This window comes from Nicotiana tabacum, chromosome 11, assembly GCF_000715075.1.
Source record: "Nicotiana tabacum cultivar K326 chromosome 11, ASM71507v2, whole genome shotgun sequence".
In the NCBI taxonomy this organism is placed as follows: Eukaryota; Viridiplantae; Streptophyta; class Magnoliopsida; order Solanales; family Solanaceae; genus Nicotiana; species Nicotiana tabacum.
In genome coordinates, this window is record NC_134090.1 from 140,767,830 (window position 1) to 140,787,645 (window position 19,816).

The 19,816-nt window shown below is 38.0% G+C and overlaps 2 protein-coding genes across 3 annotated transcripts; one reads left to right on the forward strand and one right to left on the reverse strand.

The window, feature by feature from the left end:
- Window positions 1–409: 409 nt before the first annotated feature.
- LOC107760855 (protein trichome birefringence-like 14) lies at window positions 410–6,629 on the forward strand. 2 transcript variants are annotated; one of them, XM_016578963.2, is made up of 5 exons: window positions 410–624; window positions 1,510–1,846; window positions 3,543–3,746; window positions 4,795–4,990; window positions 5,312–6,629. In XM_016578963.2, exons 2-5 carry the CDS (start codon window positions 1,690–1,692, stop codon window positions 6,138–6,140), a joined length of 1,386 nt encoding a protein of 461 aa, XP_016434449.1. In that variant the 5' UTR covers window positions 410–624; window positions 1,510–1,689; the 3' UTR covers window positions 6,141–6,629. The 2 variants fall into 2 exon arrangements, with proteins under 2 accessions (XP_016434449.1, XP_016434448.1); XM_016578962.2 differs by having other exon boundaries at window positions 411–624; window positions 1,590–1,846.
- A 2,451-nt stretch (window positions 6,630–9,080) lies between these two features.
- On the reverse strand, window positions 9,081–10,980 carry LOC107760856 (uncharacterized). The gene is made up of 3 exons (XM_016578964.2): window positions 10,589–10,980; window positions 9,798–10,237; window positions 9,081–9,411 (listed from the first exon to the last, which is right to left on the reverse strand). The coding sequence occupies exons 1-3, from the start codon at window positions 10,871–10,873 to the stop codon at window positions 9,354–9,356; spliced, it is 783 nt and encodes a 260-aa protein (XP_016434450.1). The 5' UTR covers window positions 10,874–10,980; the 3' UTR covers window positions 9,081–9,353.
- Window positions 10,981–19,816: the final 8,836 nt, after the last annotated feature.

Consider the following 19,816-nt stretch of genomic DNA (forward strand, 5'->3'; position numbering starts at 1 on the left):
TATATTTTGTGTGGCTATAAATTATTATATAAAAATAAATTGTTTCCAAATAAGGAAAAAGATCATTCTTTTTAGTACAAAGTAAAAAGGAAATAATTTCACATAAATTGAAACGAGGAGTATAATATTTTTGTGATTTTGTGATAATTTGTCAATCAATAAAGTCATTTTCTCATATACTAAATCGTATCATCGCGTACGCCGCACTCGTTGCCCGACAGCACACTCCGTGTACGTTCCCATGCATGGCTACATATTTGACTACACCCTCCTCATGAAAGTCACCCTATCATTCAACTAATCTACCAAATTACCCCTATTCATATCTTCTCCTATTGGCCATCACGTTTCCACAAAACTTTCCTGTAGTCCCTGTCACAGCAGATATAAGTCAAATTTATCTTATCAAATGTGGGCACCTGAAATCAAAGCTCCATTATTCTGACCCGACCCGTAAACTTTCCATTCCTGGCTTCTTCTTCTCTGTGCGCCACACCCATAATTTACAAATACTGTATCTACATTACATTTTTTATTAATAAACTCGGATACACCGATCTATCAATTAGCAGCCAATGAGAACGGAGAAACGTCAGGGGATCTATCAGCATTGTTAAAATACAGGTGCCACTTTATTTTTATGCGTTTATATATGTGAATGAATGTTTACATTTCTGTGATTTGGATTCATATAATTATTTGAATTGATTTTGTATAGAAGAAATTGGAAAGGATTATAGTTTATATTTTTAATAAAGAATTGTGAAATCAAGGACAAAACTTGATTCGAAATTGGCGTTTTCATTTCTGTATTATTTGCTTGTGTTAATTTATGGAATTGGCGTTTTCTTATCGTTGTAATGCTGTCATTGATATGAATGGATCTTGGGCCTAACTCAACCCAAAAGCTAGCTTGTGAGGGGAGGATTACCCAAGACCAAATAAGGAGACCAACAATACCCATAACCACTGATGTGGGACACAACTCCACACCCCCTCACACCCAGGCCTGCAACTGGAGCATGGACAATATAAATGGGGGCCCAACATCGGTAACAATAAATTGGGATGAGCCTGGCTCTGATACCATGATAAGAATGGACCTTAGGTCTAACTCAACCCCAAAAGCTAGCTTGTGAGATGAGGATTGCCCAAGACCATATAAGGAGACCAAGAGTCATTTGAGACTTGCTTTTGAAAAGTTAGCTTTAGGATGGGAATATGTCAATTGCGTTTTCCTTAACTTTTTCTTTTTGTTCTTTTCTGTTATGATTTAATATGCTCTTGATTTATATAATGTTCTTTCTGTTTTGAAAAAAAAAACTCCAATATGTTTGAAGTTGGATCTCTGTACAACTTCCATAGCTTTCATGAATTGAAATCTCTTAAACTATTCAAATTTTAAACTTCGATATGATTTTTATCTATCATGGTAACTTTCTTCGGGTAATAAAGTACATTTGGATTTGAGTGCTTGAGTAGTTATTTTGACGTGGTTCTTTGCTTTAGCTTCTATCATATAGTTTCAAGAGCCCAGGCCTGTGAAAGTTGTAGCTAAAATCGTGATGGTTGTTGTCCGAATGTCCCAGATGTTCTTCACTTCACACATGTACAAAAGCTCATTTGTGTTGTAGCGGAAGAACAGCAGTGACTCACAAGTATATCTCTGCTTGGAGTGTGCATTGAGAGATGAAAGGCGGAAATGTTGGTAGATTTTGGGGAGGACAGTTCTCCTTTTTCCTGGCTGCTATCTTATTTACAACCATATTTCTTTGGTGCTGGGAGAAGAATCCACTTCTTACTAGCTTATTGTCAGCTCAAGATCAGTTCATAATGCAGTCCTCAGGTTTGCACTCGATTGAAAACTTGCAAGCATTAATAACCTGTCAAAGTTGAATTTTCCGCAAAAGATATTACACCAGAGACAAAGAAGATAGTATGGACTTAACAGTCAAGATCTCTTCTATTATTTGCTGGTGAACTTTTATCTTGTCTTGCACTTTTAGTTTTTTATTAAAAAAATCAAGCATTTATCCACACTCCATATTTATGTCTTACTTGAATGGCACGCTTTGATAGGAGGATATTTAGCAGTCGTCTAGTTATAATTAGATTATTAAGTGCCCTTTTCCTCGCCCTTTATGCATAATCAAAAAAATAATTAGAAGATAATCGTGCTTGTTCTAGTTGACCACTAATGATCCACTGCAACCTTGATCATTCAGTTCTGTTTCCTGATAATCCCTCATTCCCCTCCAATTTAAATTTATTTATTTTCCTTAATTAAGCTGCCATGATAGGAGAGAGCGGTGATTAGACGGAACACTCCGTTGAAGCTTCATTCCTGCATGAATGCAATAACAACAACAACAAACCCAGTGAATTCCCACAGGTGGGGTCTGGGGAGGGTGAGATGTACGCAGCCTTACCCCTACCCTGGAGGGCAGAGAGGTTGTTTCCGGAAGACCCTCGGCTAAAGAAAAGATAAAAATAAGTAACGACAACAAGTATAAACAACAAGATAAAAAGAGGGTTGAAGCCAAGGTAGCCATTAAATGGTGGTAATAGCAATATAAGAATAAAGGGATAACAAACTAACACTAATGTTGTCGAACTGAAGAAGACAAAGGGAAACACTCGACTACCCACTAACCTTCTACCCTAATCCTCGGCCTCCACACCCTCCTATCAAGAGTCGTGTCCTCAGTAAACTCCAGCTGCGCCATATCCCGATTCCCGCATAATCAACCTTCCCCAAGACTTCTTTGGCCTACCTCTACCCCTCTGTCATACCCACCAAGGTTAACCTTTCACACCTCCTGACCGGGGCTTCTATGTTTTTCCTCTTAACATGCCCGAACATTCCTGCATGAATGCCATTGATATAATGTTATTAATGTATTATGAGGGACCAGTGGGCGGTTGGGCTTAGTGCCATAATTAGTTATGGTTCTTAGCCTCCCCATTTCCCCAGATAAGTACTGTACAATCTTTTGCTGAACTTTTTCTATGAAGTTAGATTAACTTCATCTATGTGCCTATCTGATAATATTGATAAATTTTTTTGATTGGCATATTTGCCTATTCCTCTGGGATGACATACTTGCCAAAATCAAATTGATTTTCCCCTTAACCCCAATTTGGATGTCCTTCATCCAAAATAATCAAGTGCCCTATAGTTGGTGCTGACTGAATAACTGCCTAAAAGGTAACTAGTTATAGGGGAGAAGAAAGTAAAAGAAAACCAGGGATACAGATACAACAGTGCCAAGGAACAATTCTTTTCAAACTTCTGAAGGTGTGTGTGCCTGTTTGGACTTGCCTTTGCCTGTATTTGGAGCTATAATGTTGAATATGTTCTGTGGGAAATTTTTTTCATGACTTCATCTGTCTCTCTTTTCCTCATGTCTAGTGTTTATAGCTCCATTATGTGATGGTGTAGTCTATAGCTTATACTCGTGTCGATAAGGTAGTGATCTCAATGAATTATTTTCGAAGTACTTGCTATTTCCGTTCTTATTGTTTTGTATTTCTTGTTGTAGAGATTTCAATGGATGAATATGCAGTATCATTGAGATCAAAGGAACAAATTATGGACGAGCATTCAAATTCACAAATAGCAGAAGGCAGAATAGTGGAAAATAGATTGGCAGTATCTGATAGTACTGTTAAGAATGTTACAGTCACACCTTCCACTAAAAGGAGAGATGATAAAAAGATTATGACTTCCCAATTAGAGGGAAAAGGTAAGGCCTATGTTATTTTTGTTCATTATATTCAAAAATTTGATATGTAGACTTCTGTCCTATTTCTTTGCCTTGCTAGATTGTTATAAAGCACATTGCTAGTTTAAAAGAGCCGATTGCTTTTGAACTAATCTGGTTAAATGTTTTGCCAGAATTGGGAATCCTTTTTTTGGTGGATTAATATTTACACCATATTATGAGATCATTGAGGGATCAATTACAAGGAAAAAAAATTTAGGAAAGAGAAAGGGGAGATAAGACATGTATTAGGTTGAGAGAAAGAGCTACAAGTTCTCTTTTGACATAAGAAGCGCAGAGGTGTTCTAAACAAAATTAGTTATAATTTGAGACACATTAATTCTATTTTAACAAATTATACCAATGATTGCATACTGCCAAAAGACTTCTTTTTTGTGACCGAAAATTCGTCTGGGGCCGACCCTTAGAACCGTGCAGCCTTGTAACTCGTGGGTAATGGGATCAGTCTCCATCCTTCTCCACTTAACTTCCAAGCTTAATTCGCATGGCGTAGGGCTCGAACTGTGACCTAAGTCGGAAGTCTCTCAACCTTTGTCGCTTGAACTAAGCCCTGGGGGCTACTGCCAAAAGACTTTTTGCTTTTAAGTGCTACCAAAACCACACAAAAAAACTGAAAATGGATCACTTGTACCATAAGTCCAGTTCGTGTTTCAGTCAAAGTAAATAATCCTCTCTATGACTTCCTATCAAAGAAAAAGGTGAGAGACTGTGAATGAGATCCATTGCATTAAAAACATATTGTTCCAGTTTGGAGAAACTGCTGATTCTGGCCTTTGAATCTCTAATGTCTTTTGAGTTTGGTTTTGACCAATGTATCTTCCGTCTTCTATAATTTACAAAGTTTTCAGGTTTTTCTGATATTGGCTTGAATATATTTATGTGTAAGGGGAAAATACTAGCAAAATCTTTAGCTGTTGTACATTTAAGTTTGCTAATCTAGTGGTTACCTTTGACGTTTCATCTGAAAGACTAAAGAATGATTCCTCATGTTCCTGTTCTTTTGTTGCAGCTTGCAATTTTGCTAAAGGCAGGTGGATTGCAGACAGTAGACGACCATTATACTCTGGGTTTAAATGTAAGCAATGGTTATCAGAAATGTGGGCATGTAGATTGACCCAACGCACTGACTTTTCCTACGAGGGATATCGTTGGCAACCAGAAAATTGTGAGATGCCAGATTTTAGTGGTTCAGAATTCTTGAGAAGGTATACATCTTTTTTCTTTTTCTTTTTCAATGATTGTCATCTTTGTTTAAGGTGCAGTAGGGGGGGGGGGGGTAAGTATATGAGTTACACATTATGCCGGTGGCAATCTGAAGTTTGAATTGGGTACTAAGTTTGCATATCACCACACATAAATATTCAAGAAGATGCAGTTCTGCAACTGTAGTCACCCATGTGTTATGAGATTTGATATAAATAAACATTGTAAAAGGTGGTACTAAGAGATGAGATATTAAAAGGCGAATCTGATCCAATTGTTTTGAGCAGATTTCAGCCTCACCCCTTAATGTAACTTTATTTCAGAATGCAGGACAAAACTATTGCTTTTATTGGAGATTCACTTGGAAGACAGCAATTCCAGTCTCTCATGTGTATGGTCACTGGTGGTGAGGAGAAACTTGAAGTTGAAAATGTAGGATGGAAGTATGGCTTGGTCAAACCACGTGGAGCTGTACGTCCCGATGGATGGGCTTATAGGTTTCCAAACACAAACACCACAATTTTGTATTACTGGTCAGCAAGTCTTTGCGGTATAGAGCCCTTAATGATCACGGATCCCGCCACAGAGTCCGCCATGAACTTGGATCAACCTCCTGCCTTTTTGAGGAAATATCTTGATCAATTTGATGTTGTGGTGCTGAATACAGGTCATCACTGGAACAGAGGGAAGGTTAACGCAAACCGATGGGTGATGCATGTAAATGGAAAGCCTGTTGTAGACAGGAAGCTCGCAGAAATAGGAAATGCTAAAAACTTCACAGTTTATAGTATTGCCAGATGGCTTGATTCTCAAATCGCTTCACGTCCACAGCTTAAGGCTTTCTTCCGGACCATATCACCCAGACATTTCTTGAATGGGGACTGGAACACTGGAGGTCGCTGTGATAATACTGTTCCACTCACTAAAGGAAATGAAGTCCAGCAGGAGGAATCAAGTGATCCAGTTATTGGTAGTGCTGTGAAGGGCACAAAGGTTAAGTTATTGGACATAACAGCTATTTCTGAAATAAGGGACGAGGGTCATATATCTCATTACAGTTTAAAATCATCAGAAGGAATAAACGACTGCTTGCATTGGTGCCTACCCGGCATACCTGACACGTGGAACGAACTCCTGTATGCACAACTTTAGTGTCCATAGCATTTGCTGAGAAAGCATGAAGCTCATCCAATGACCAATGTGATGACCTGTCAGTCGTGTTCGGTCCAACTCAGCTTGCTCACTCATGTATTCTATTGTATTCTTTTTGTAAGTAGAGTTATTCATTTAGGAGGGAAAAGAAGCAGCTATTCCCAAGCCAAATCAGACACAGAACAAAGTGCAAAATGCAATGCATGATATGGGATAAAATGCTTCATCTGCAAAGGATACTGAAGCTGCTGCAGTACTTGAACGACATCACGATTTTTCCACGAAAAGTTTCTTCTATGTAGGCTCACATTCATCAGAATATTAGGGATTCTTAGTTTGAAGCTTTGCAAGCATGTCCCTAAATTCTGGGATTTATACCAATTGCCTATACTCATCAACAGATGTTCTTTAGAGATTTAGTCTTGATAGATTCGGTGTTGTAACAGAATTACGATTCATTACTCATCAATAGAAGTTCACCATTATTTACAGTCCTTATCTAGTTATTACTGTTGTTCTTTGGAAGTTGGAACCTTCTTTAAAACTCATTGTTATTTTTTGTCTGTAACAGAGTTGTCTTATTGGTTTGAATATCGTGGGAATAAACTTATTAAATGTTATGATCAACAAACATTGATTGCTATAGATCGAAATTAACGAAGAGGAAAAATAGAAAATATATGAAATGAAGTAAAGAAATTGGTCAAATTGAGGAGAGTTTGACCTCAACAAAGCAACATAGGTTGTCTCTCTGCATTGCTCATTGATGGAAACATCTATATCTATACATGAAGTGCGGATATTATTTTTTACATCAACTATACAGTGTTATTTTTCAAAGAAGAAAAATGATCTATTATAAGAAATTGGATACTCTTAATGGTGTGAGGCTTTTGGAAAAAATCATGTGGGTTTGGCCCAATGCTATTAATATCATACTACGTTAAGAGTATCTTTGTGTCATTTAGTATAACAACTGGTAGCAGAGCTTAAGTTCAATGGGACGAGTATGGCAATGACAGAGTGATGGTGTGAGACGCGGTTTAGAGACGCCCCCACAAAAAGAAGCTAGTTGCGGGCTTCGGTTGCCATAAATATTCTAACAATATGGGTGACACACAGTGAATCTCAGAAATGACTCGTGAATCGTGGCAATGGGCCACATGCAACTTAGTTCGAGGGAGAGACCCGTGAATCGTGGTGTGAGCCACGTGGAACTTAATTCGAGGGGGAGAGTGAGTCACGTGGAACTTAATTCGAGGGAGAGATTGTTGGGTGTGCAAACAAAATTCCACATTGTTAGCTGAAAAGATTTGGAGCCTACATACAAAGTATATGGATCTCTTAATGGTGTGAAGCCTTTTGGGGAAAATCGTACAGGTTTGGCCCAAAACGGATAATATCATATCAATTAAGAATATATTTGGGCTAATTGAGCCCAACATAGCAGTTATCTAACATGAATTATCTACTGAAATATTTTTATGATATTTCTTCCCTCTGGTCATGCTTGGTTATATAGTTTGACAGCAAAATTTAAAATCAGGTCAAGTGACTAATAGACTATTATCCTCAATAATAGCATAGAGCATTAATGAAGTGTCAATCATCAAGCACAATAAAAATTCATCCATGGCTTCTGAGTCTACTCAAATCAATTGACTTCCAAGTCAAGCTTCCAGGTTTTGACTCAAAATAAGTCTAGTCATTTCTCAGTGCAAGTTTCTGACTTCATTCAAATTAATTGCGTTAAAATAGCACGGGCTAGCCAGTTTTCGGAATGGTCATTCAAAAATAGCCAGCGTTTGGAAAATCATTAAAAAATAGCCACTATTTTGCCGCAACAGGTACCGGTCTAGCATAATATACTGGAGATCGGTGCACCTGTGTATGAACTTCCAGCATATTATACTGGACCGGTATATTATGCTGGAGTTCTAGTATACTTATGTTGGAACTCCATTATAATATGCTGGAACTCCATCATATTATGCTGGAGTATTTTCCAGATTTTGAACAGTATTTTCGTTCAAATTTATAGTGGCTAATTTTCAATTACTTTGAAACTATGACTATTTTTGAATGACCACGCGTAAATCTAGCTATTTTTGAATTTCTCCTATTAACTGCTGGTTGTTGCATGTTCACTCATTTTTCCACCACTACATTCTGATTTTGTCTTTATGAAAAATTAATATTGGACTCCGCGTATTGCAACACAGAGCTGGTTCTAAATCCGAATAATGAAGGAGAGTTGCGGTAGTTTGATTGTCAGTGTAAAAATAATCATATTATTGATGATACACATGATTTATGTACTGATCTCAACTAGTTTGAGGCATAATTGATTGATTTGACAGATTGCCACCGAGAGGGACTGGTGAATGGCTTGGAGTCCTCCATCCTCAAATGTCTCAAGTTCGAGCTCTTGGAAGGAAGACTCTTTGGGTAGGGAGCGCTTACCCCTTAGTAGACTTACCCGACAAAGGTGGGTGTAGCATTTTGGCTATAGGTTCTAATTACCTATGGTTAAACATAATATAAAAAAGTATGTAAGATTATTGCCAGTGCTGTTAACTTTTTTCCTGTACTGGTAGGCATCATTGCATTATCATATCTTAGTTTTAGTTCCTTGACTAAAACCAACTTGCAGAAAAGCAAGCAGCTCATCCCTCTATAATGGTCAATTTGCCCACATAAAGGTTCGTTTGGATATGATAGATAAGCAAAAATTATTATGGGATAAAAATTTGGTACTGCCTTATCCCTTATTTGGTTATTTTCCCTTGTTTATTTATCTCAGGATTAAAAATATTAGCGATATAACTTATACCTGCTAAAGGGTGGCATAGTAATCCCAAGATAAGTTATCCCAGTATAAAACAGTAAAATTGACTATCCCAAGATTAATACAACATACCAAACAATCAATAAGAAATATAACATATAAAGTCGATGATTCATTAGAATAGATTAATTGTTGTAGGTAATTCAACTTGTACAAAGCTTTCAAATTTAGTTGAGCTTGTGAAATCCGATTGCTGCACTTCTATCTCCAAAATAACTATGGCTGCAAATAATTTACAAGACAACTGTAACAAAAATAAAACTTGTGCTCGAGTATTACATGCAGAAACCTCACTTATTTGCACCTTTATTTTTCCAAATCCTGTTTGCTATTTGCTCTATTCTTCTATTTATTCTTTTCTACTACTAAACTAAAAAGAAACACCCCCTCTGTTTCCTCTGTGTGCAGTTGCTTTCAACCAACCTACAAATATCACGTACCAGAAGTTAAATAACCAGAAATTGATTCCAATAACAAAAAGAATGCACCACTATGTACAATCCCAAACTAGTTGAAGTCGGCTGGATTCATCATAGTTTCATACTGGCTATTCTTTGCTCATAGGATGAGTTATGTTTTCATTCCACGTGGAACTTTAACCGGATAAAATGATACTGTATATATAGGTCAAATATTAATTTCTACACATATATTAAATCTTGAACATCCCTAGTGAAATTCCCGGACTTCATGCATTATAATACCTTGAAAATTTACAAAAAGAATTTAAATGTTTTCTTTTGTGTGACTGACTTAGTATGCTCTAGGATATATGATATTTTTTTTGGGAGAAAAGTTAGAAGTTTTACCTGCTTTTGCTGCTGCTATTGTAACTCATACTTTTCTTGATGCTTCTGCTATACTTATTCTCTTTTATAACAACATATATAATCCTCCACCAGTCCTTATTCATGGATTTCTCCGATTCGTCGACAGGTGTTTTTGGAGAAATTTTTGAGCAGTTCTTTGGCTTTAATTTCTTCTTGCTACCTATAGAAGAAGGGAGGAACATTTTTAATAAGAAAACCCCACTATCCATGCTTTCACTTCTTGATATTTGACTTCTCTTCAAAGTTTTGCTCTGTTGTGGCATTCTAACTTTTGGATTTCTCCCTTTTAATGTTTCAGCATGTTGGCCTTCTTCTGTGCTTTGTTGATTGTCAACAATATCTTTCAATGACAGTTCAAAAGATGACTCAGGCAAGTCCTGAATCATCCTCATGAGGTGCTTCCTACCATCCCTTATCGCCTGAAAATGCGAATGAGCATATAATCAATGAGTTCAACCGAACCAATATTAATGACGCGTGCATTGATATATATATATATATATGTGTGTGTGTGTTTTCCTAGAATTGCTGTCATGTGACTAGGAGGCCACAGGTTCGAGCCGGGAAAACATGCTCTTACAAAAATGCAGAGTAAGGCTGCATACAATAGACTTTGTGGTTCGGTCCTTCTTCGGACCCCGCGCATAGCGGGATCGGGCTGCCTTTTTTTGTGTGTGTGTGAAAATTATTAAAATTTTGAGCTTATAATTTCAAAAATGTACCTAAGGTTGAGTATATCAAATTTAAATACCGAATCCGCTTCTAATCACCTGTAATCTTGATCCTGGGAAAGGTTGACCAAAATAGTCATAGCATGGCAACAAAGTAGAAGCTTGATTTTTGGTATAATCTCCTATTGCCCTTTGAGTCCATAAAGGTGGAGAACAAGGAGTATAGCCACTTGTGATATGTTCACAAGCTTGAAACTCGATATCATCACTCTCTTCTTGTCTTTGTTCATTCCATGGTTGAAGTTTTGATAATTTGCTGTCCTCATTGTATGCATTTTTTGATTCAAGAAAAGGGTCTAAAGTATGAAGATGATTTTTTTGCATGGCTCCTTCCTTAAATTGAAGTATGGTTTATAATTGGAATAAGATTTGCTAATAGCCTCTAATTTGTGTTGGAGTTCAAGAAACAGGCTAATGTTAATGGCTGTTTTATAGGGTCACAAAAGACTTGGTCAATGTCATTTTCCACAAATCTTTAGTCATTGCCGTCTTAAAGGGGAGGACAAGAAAAAAGTGTCTCATTTTCCAAATTTTTCTACTTGTTATTTTAGAAAGAGGTCGTGAGTTCGAGTCTCCCCAAGAGCAAGGTGAGAAGTTCTTGGAGGGAAGGATGCCGAGGGTTTATTTGGAAACAGTCTCTCTACCCCAGGGTAGGGGTAAGGTCTGTGTACACACTACCCTCCCTAGACCCCACTAAATGAAATTATACTGGATTGTTGTTGTTGTTGCTGCTTCTACTTGTTACTTCAAAAGCCTTTCTAAAGTCAAAAACTCTATTCTTTCATGGGAATGAATTGACCACTTTTTGTGGAATTTAATGTTGTTGAAGGTTCTAAAGACCTTTAAGCAATTTGGTGGTGAAGTGCTCATTGTTCTAAGCACAATTTTTGTTTTTTTTAAAGTGGGAGCCAAAATGCTTAGGGGTCCTTTGGTTGGAAACGAGTTATCCCAGAGTTAATTATTTCGGGATTAGTTATTCCACCCTTTCACAGGGATAAAAAAATATTACGATCCCACGATAACTAATCCCGAAATTAGTTATACCGCGATTTTATCCCAACCAAACATAATATAAACTTATCTTAAATTTAATCTTGGGATTAATTATTCCTTATCCCTTGTACCAAACGAGTTCTTAGAATGTCTTAAAGTTTATTGGTTGAGTGTGAATAATGAGTATAGGTAAGTTTTTTCCGGTCGGCTTAAGTGGTAGATCTCAATCTCAAACCTATGGACTTGGTTGTGCAAGTCACATTTGTAGACTTGCAATTGACTTGGCATCAATGTTATTGACTCCTACATAACTACATTTTAAACAAGTACTAATTCATATGCAATTTCTTCTCATAAACATTTAAGGGCTGATTTGTCAAATTCAATTTACTAAATTGATATAGTTCCAATGTTTATTTATTTTCATTATAATTATACCGCTAATATTTTCATATATTAACCACAGATCCCTATCAAGTAGAGCATCTAATCTACTTAAGACGAATTTCCTTATCCCCTCTAGACAAAGATCGGAACTACTTTTCTTAGCTCAAAAAAGAATTACCTCAAACTACTCTAACTCTAAAACAAATGAATTCGAAAATGGAAGAACTATGGAGTTCAAGAAGAAAATTAAAAAAAATCTGGTTGCAGCATTTCCCTTTAATGGACCTTACGTGACGCAAATTCGAATTAGTCGGGACTTCAAAACAAGTGCCTCTGGAACTATCTTTCTTTTCTTGAAATCAGCGAATTTTTGAATGACCAACCCTTCACGATTAAGAAAATAGATAATTATCTCCAAAAATCGTATCTCAATTACAACCATCTCCCTTCCCTTAACATTCCCTATCAAAAGAGCTTTATGTTATTTAACGTTTTCATAGCTCATTGAGATTGAATTGTTACTTTTGGTCCACACGCTATTTATTAGTGGGAGAAGGGAAATGTTATTTTAGTTCTCCCTTTGTTTTGGCAAATGATACATTGTGAACTACCGTTCGATTAATCACACATTAGTGACAAAAATGTAACTAACTAATTAAATTATGCCATATAAATTAAGAAAATAAAAATTAAAAGATTTTGTTGAATCTAATAAAAAGGAGCAAATATACCCCAAGATTTGCTGTTCATCTTACATTTGTCATCTATTTACCGATCCATAAAAGTCCCATTCGTCTCAAATATGCCCCTCCTGCTAACTGTTTTTGACCGTGGAATAATTGCATATTTGGCTGGTATACAGGGGCGGCCCGACGAATTTTGGGGCCTAAAGCCAAACTTTATGAGGGGCCTTAATTTTTTAATTTTTTTATTATTTATTTGAAGTCTATATTTTAGCTTTTCTTATATACAAAGTTATTAATAATTTTCTTATTATCAACAACTCCTAATAAGTATTTCTTAATTGACAATATAACCAATCCATTTAATCTTTCTTGTGCCATTGTTGTTCTTAGGTAAGATTTTATCAATTTGAATTTTGAAAACTTCTTTCCGTTGAAACAATGGTAACATGAGTTATTAACATTATTCCATAAGCAATTTAGGCATTTGGAAAAGAATTAAATCCTTTTATTTGATTAAGTGTATTAATTAAACTGTTATATATCTTCTAATTGTACTATTTTCCTTAATTCTTTTAATTCAGAAAATAAATCTAAATCATCAATATCGAATTGATTATTACGTTTTAAGGAACATTCACGATTAAGGCAATGTTTTTTTTAAATTTCAAACATCTAGTGATCTTAGTTTTTATTGCTAAATAGAAAACCAAAAATATTTTCATATGCTTTCAATTGTCCAAATCTATTTTGAAGTGAAAAAATAGTCTTGTCCATTATGTATAAAAGTAATCAACTCTAAAGGACTCTCTGAAAGATTTTGAGATTTCATTATCAATATTTGTATCAAATTGTTACTTCCTATATATCACACGTTTCTTACGAAATTCGGGTTCGATATTCATTTCAAGTGCAATTTTCTTGGTAGAAAGAAATCAAATTTTTGCACAATACAAAACTCTTTTTAAACTTATACATAGTGTAGCAAAAAATGGCCCCCCGACAAATACGGGGCCTAAAGCGGCTGCTTTATTTGCTTTATGGACGGGCCGCCCCTGCTGGTATGGTAGAAACCATATAGGAATATATTTGGATCTTTTTCAATTGTTCAAATATATATTTAGATATTTTTTATTGTCCTGTTCATACTTCAAATTATTGATGAGGATATAAACCAATTTGATAGTTTAGGGATAAATTTGAATTTTTTGTTTGTCTACATGGCTCCACCGTAACAAGTCTCATAACCAAATTGGACAGTCATTTGGTGGATTGGGGGGTGGGGGGATGTAAATTTGAGACGAAAAGATGCAATTAAAATTTTCATGGACCTATAAGGTAAACGGATAGCAAATATAAAATAAATTGAGTACTTCAGGATAAATTTAAGCCTTTAACTTTGTGAATGTAATATCACTGGCATTAGCTTTATTTAAGTCGCATTAGCTCTCCGGTTAATTTATTTTATATTTTCATATCATGTTTTAGTTTTTTGTTTCTTCCGCCTCTCTATGTAGTCACATCATTTATCTAGTAGTATAGTAATAACTTTCACTTATTATTATTGATTGAAAGAAAAAGAGTATAAGAACTGTCTTGTATATATGCATCTATCTACTTGCAGTATGACTATCATTGACAAAATCTATATATTTTTTAAAACTTTGTGTACGAACTTAATTATATAAATGGTGCTTTTTGTATACACAATGACATGTCAATATGAGACAGATCTTTTAGCCAATGAGTCAATGGCGTTACACCGCATGTGTTGCAAATTTAATGTCAATTTTCATTTTGTAGATTGTGGTTCACAAAGATGTATCTATCCGAGGGAGAGAAGTTTTATAAGGAAGATCAATCCCTTTTTAATGGGAAACTATCCGCTATGTGTTTGACCAAAAATATAAATCTTGATTCAAATAATTAAATTTATGTAAAAAGAGTTAATTCTAGTTAATAATAATATCCTTAGATCTTAATTTAAAAAAAACAACTGATAACTGTTTAAACAGACAGTAATAACACCACGTGATAAATGCTCTGAAAAATCAGGGACAATGGCGTAGCATGTAATATTCAATGTAAAATAATAAATGACATTTAAGTAGATAAGGGAAATGATTCAATCAATAAATGGTGGAATAAATGAACCTTCACCTAATAATGATTGCAAGACAAATCCTGGAATTGTCGAAGGTTTCTTGAATTTGATGGTAAAGTGTAGATAAGAATTTCAGTGAAAAATAGATCTTTGTATCGAGTGAAGACCGAATCTTTTTTTGTCAAAGTGCTTTTCTTACAAAAGAATGTCAATCGTCCCTCTATCACTGTCCCTTTTTCTCTTTATACACATTCCTAAAGAACCCTAATAGTACAAATGTAGAGAATATTCACTATAATATTCTCTTTAACATTCTACCTTGAAAACTAGCCGTCACAGCTCTATCGCCGGTACTCGACCTCGATCCTTGTTGATGCCTTGACTGCGGCTCTCATCGACTCCTCAACCACATGATGTATGGCTTCTCGGACCATCTTAATAAATCATGATTTGAGGATCCTTCCCGTAATGTTATCTCGACCTGAATATATTAAAGGCTGATTTTGACCCATACAATTAGTCCCTCCGCTTATTGAGGCCGGCCTCAGACAGGCTTGATGAGCGGATTATGTTCATTGTGGTGAAACAATTGGGCGAGCTAAGCGGGTCGTGATGATTGTGGTGAACTGGCAACGTAGCCCTTCGTGAGCTGCGAATTTTGAATGCTTCGTCTCATGCTCGGTTTATTGGAGTTGTGCCGTCCATGAATCAGTATGACGTCATGAGGTCATGTGTCATCATGACGCGTATTCCCAATGCGTTGCTTCATTTTGCGTGCAATTCCTGATTGGACCAGTCACTTCGATTCCAGTGCTAGATAATGATGAGCCAATTTTTCGGTTCTGATACGTGAATCCTTATAAATAGGGATGGAAGGGTATAACTCAAAAGTTTTCAGATTTCCTGTATCGAAACCCTACATCTCCTTCCTTCTCTCATATAGTTGTGCACTTTTCCCCTCTATTTTAGTTATTCTCGTCATTTTTATTCCTCCATTGTGTGGTACTTCTTTCTCTTTTGTAAAAATATTTCTACCATACCCTTTGAGTCTAATGAGGGAAATGATGCAGTCCCTCTAGTGATGGTGTTTCCTCCTCATGCGGGGAATGTTTCAGCCGCCGCCGAGATGGAAGCATCCCAATGGTGGAGGAGATAGTTCCTCGCGACCCTGTTACTAGGTCTAATTTCTCCAAATGGCCTGATGCTGAACCCGGAATCTTTGAATCTGTGATGGTAGAAGGTGATTTGGTAGAGCTTAAAGCTAAGTTCGGCCTTTTCAACCACGTCGAGTTGGTCCAGGTCGAATGGGATACGATGCAGGTCCACCGTCCTAGGTATTGTGCCTACGCCTACCCCTTTCAAGTCGGCTATACCCTTCCTTTCCTTCCGTTGGTGGAGGAGTTTTCCCACTATTACGGTGTTTTTCCGGCTCAGCTCGTGCCGTACGTTTACAAGCTCATAAGGATGCTCACTAAATTTGCGGAGCTGGAAGGGGTCAAACTCACACTTCGGCATCTAATCTACCTGTTCGCCCCTAGCTTTTACAGGGGGACGATGTTGAACCTTCACCACCAAGGAGGCAAATGATTGGTGGTGAAGATGGACGATAAAGCCAGCCGCCAGTTTTGGTTCAATTTTTTCTTCATCAGGATCTAGGACGTGGTAGTCAACGTCGACGGTTTCCCCGAGGCTTGGAATTGTAACCGTGAATATCTAATTTCCTTGTAGTTATCTAACTTTTGTTTGCTTGGTCATGAATTTTGACCTCTCATCTTTTTCTCATGTAGCCAAGATCTCGCCTCCTCCTTTTATCGAGGACATATCTGATTGGGTTGGTAGACTCCTCCCTCACATCGTCGGAATCCGTGAACGGCCCGATTTTTTGAAGAATTTTGGGCCTCATCTTTCTTCGACTAGTAAGTATCTTTTGTCACCAACGTCTTAGTTATCTTCACCTTTGGTTTACCTTTGTTGATTTTACCCTCTCTTTTGGTTTACCTTTAGCTTCGAGGAAGTCGATTGTCCCCACGCCCACATTTCGAAAGAGGAAAGTCATTAAGCCCTCGGCTTTCGCCCCCTTTTCGACTGCGACCACCTATGTGCCCTGGTCCCTTCCTCGACCGCAACTGCCTCTGCTCGTGCCCAGTTCCTCCTGCTGCTGCGTCTGGTCCTGTCCTTCCTTGGCCATGGAAACCTCGGCCTCCTCTTTATACCGTCTCGTAGACGAAGATGACGAGCTTGTACTTGGTGAGGAAGATTTTATGCCTCGCAAGAGGAGGTCTGTAGATGTTGGTGATGGAGTTGCTTGGGCCGTTAATTTAATGCGGGCAACTTTTCGCTTCGCGAGAAGGTGACCATTATCATCGGAGATGACACCGAGCTGGTATATGATATTCTGAGGTTCACGAAGGCCGATGTGGGTACGTCTCATTTATCTATGATGGCGAGGGCGGAAAGGTTAGCCACTAGAGTTATCGATATTTCATGGCAAGAGGAGTCGTCGACTTCAAGACCAAGTGATGATACTTCATTGCCGTCCGATGAGAGAGGCAAAGCCGTTGCTGAGGAAGCCTATGAGATGGGTTCGGACGTTGATGTGAACGAGCTAAAGATGATGGAGGAAGGGTTTATCCAACTTGAGATAAGGGGCCATTGCGATCCCTATGGATCACGATTTACCAAAGAATACGGAGGACGTGGTCCCCGGCCCCGGTTCCCTTTGTTCCGAGATGGAGGGTAAAACCCTTAAAAAGTTGAACGATGTCACTCTGTCGAGGAGCATTGTTGGTCTCTCCCTTAGAGTGAGTGCTTAGTCTTTTGTTCTTCTCCTCTTTTTGTCTTTATTTTTGGGGCTTCTTCGCCTTTGACTTATTTCTTTTCTTTTTGTAATCGCAGACGGTGATTTTGGAGATTGAGAGCGCCCACAAGGAGGAGAGGCGTAAGGAGATTTTTACGAGGTTGAAGAATAAGTATTTTGAGTATCGAAGAAAGTACTGGGAGTTTTGCCGGAAATTTGGTGAAGGTGGTGATCTGCAGGCCCTTCGCAACGAGTTAAATGAAAAAGATGATGAGCTGGTGAAAGCCATTGAGAAGTGCAACGTCCTCGAGGGGTCATTGAGGATTAAGGAAGAAGAGCTTGAGGTCAGTTGGGGCATGGAGGCCCAGTGTAGTAACCTTCAAACGCAAGTGGTCGAACAACATAGGGACTTGGAGGAATGCAAGCATCAGCTGGAGAGCCTAAATGGTGAAGTCGCTAAGAAACAGAGTGAGCTTGAGAAGGCAAAATCTTTCTGTTTGGACGCTCAGAAGAGGTTGGAAATGTTTGAGCTAGGGAACAGAACCCTCCAGGCTGAGCATGAGAATGACCAGTCCGTGGCGAAAGCTAAGGAGGACCAACTAGAGAGGAGGGTTAGTGAGCTGGAGAATGATAAATCCCTCCTTCATGATCGGGTGGTTGCACTAGAAGTTGAGAAGGCCCAACTTCTTGCGCAACCATCTTCTTCTCGTACATCGGATTTTCCCAACGTTCCTTAGAATTGTATGAGGAATAGCTTCACGTCGAGGCTCAGTTGGATGTGTATCGAGATTTGCATAAGGTGGGATCTGTTTCCGCAGTCGCCCCCAAAGATGTTCATGTTAAGGCTCGCGAAGCTCGAGTTATTTGTGGGTATGACCCCGCTACTCCGGAGGGCGATGAGGGGGATGATGAGGGCGTAGATCATCTTGAAGAGGACGCTTGGTATGATACCGCTTATCTTGAGGGTGACGAAGGTGGGGGCGATCGAGAAGGAGAAGGTACTGGTGGTGGCGAAGGCACTAGGGATCGTGGCGGTGACAATCAGTAATTTTAATTTTGCTTTGTGATCTTATGTGTATTTTTACCGGTGTCTCCGTGAGCCTTTGTAAAATTGTTTAAGTATGATGAAATGTCCAAGTTATTTTCTGCATCTACTTCCCTTCTTGTGATTTACTTTCTGTGCTTTTATGTTTTTTGCTTTTATTGTGTGCATGTTTCACGATTTCCCTCATTGGTGTTATTTTCTCTCTCTCTCTCTCCCTCCCCCCTCTCTCTCTCTCTATATATATTGGTGTGATCAAGGGCTGATAGGTGTTTGTTTGATTGTAATGCCAGTAGGTGTTTGCTCTAATTCGGTCGAATGTGAACTTTCATTAGTGTCGCGACCGAGGGCCGATAGGTATTTGTTCGAATGGGGTTGAACGTAACCTTTCGTTAATATTGCAGCCGATGGCCGATCGGTGTTTGTTCGAACAGGGTCGAACATAATCTTTCATTAGTATTGTGGCCGAGGGCCGATAGGCGTTTGTTTGAACGGGGTCAAGCATAACCTTTCATTAATATCGCGACCAAGGTGAGTGAGTGGATATGTTCACCCGCTTAGTGAATCATTGGGGCATACTTTTGGCATTGCTCACATCTCTTCACGATGTCTGCAGCCTTCTTTTTCATGGTGGGCCCGTAATATCTGTTACACCCCAAGTTTTCATACGTGAGAGTACGTCGTAAGTCATTGATGTAAGCTCGGAAATGAGATTATATTTGGAAGAAAATAAAGTAAGTTAATCATGTTACCTTGGAGGTTACAAATATTTAAGATCATGAATAACGAGTACCAAGAGGGTTGGAAATCTTAGAAGCTAAACCAATTGAAGAAAATAAGTTTTGTCGAAAGTCGACAAGTTTCGAATGTTATAACATGTACTTTGGGGTGAGACTAGGGTTATTAACATGATAAGGAGGTTATTCTATGAGTTATTTTAGTCGTATGATATTCATTTTCTACATTTTGAAGGCAAGCAAGTTGTGTAACAAGAGTTGGCAAAGGTCATCACAAGTTACATTCATAAATTTGCTGAAATTTAGGTAAATGTATCTCAGAATTTCTCCAAATATACTTGGAATCATGGGGTGTTCTACCTACCAAATTTAAGGTCTACGAGTCTAGTTTCTAACGCATTAAACTGTTCGTCAATACGACATCGGAGTAGAGAGATATTCGCATTTTCGCGAGACCGCGCAAGCAGCTCCCAATGGGACCCACTTAGGCGGTGGTTGACCTACTTCAATTTATAAACGATTTG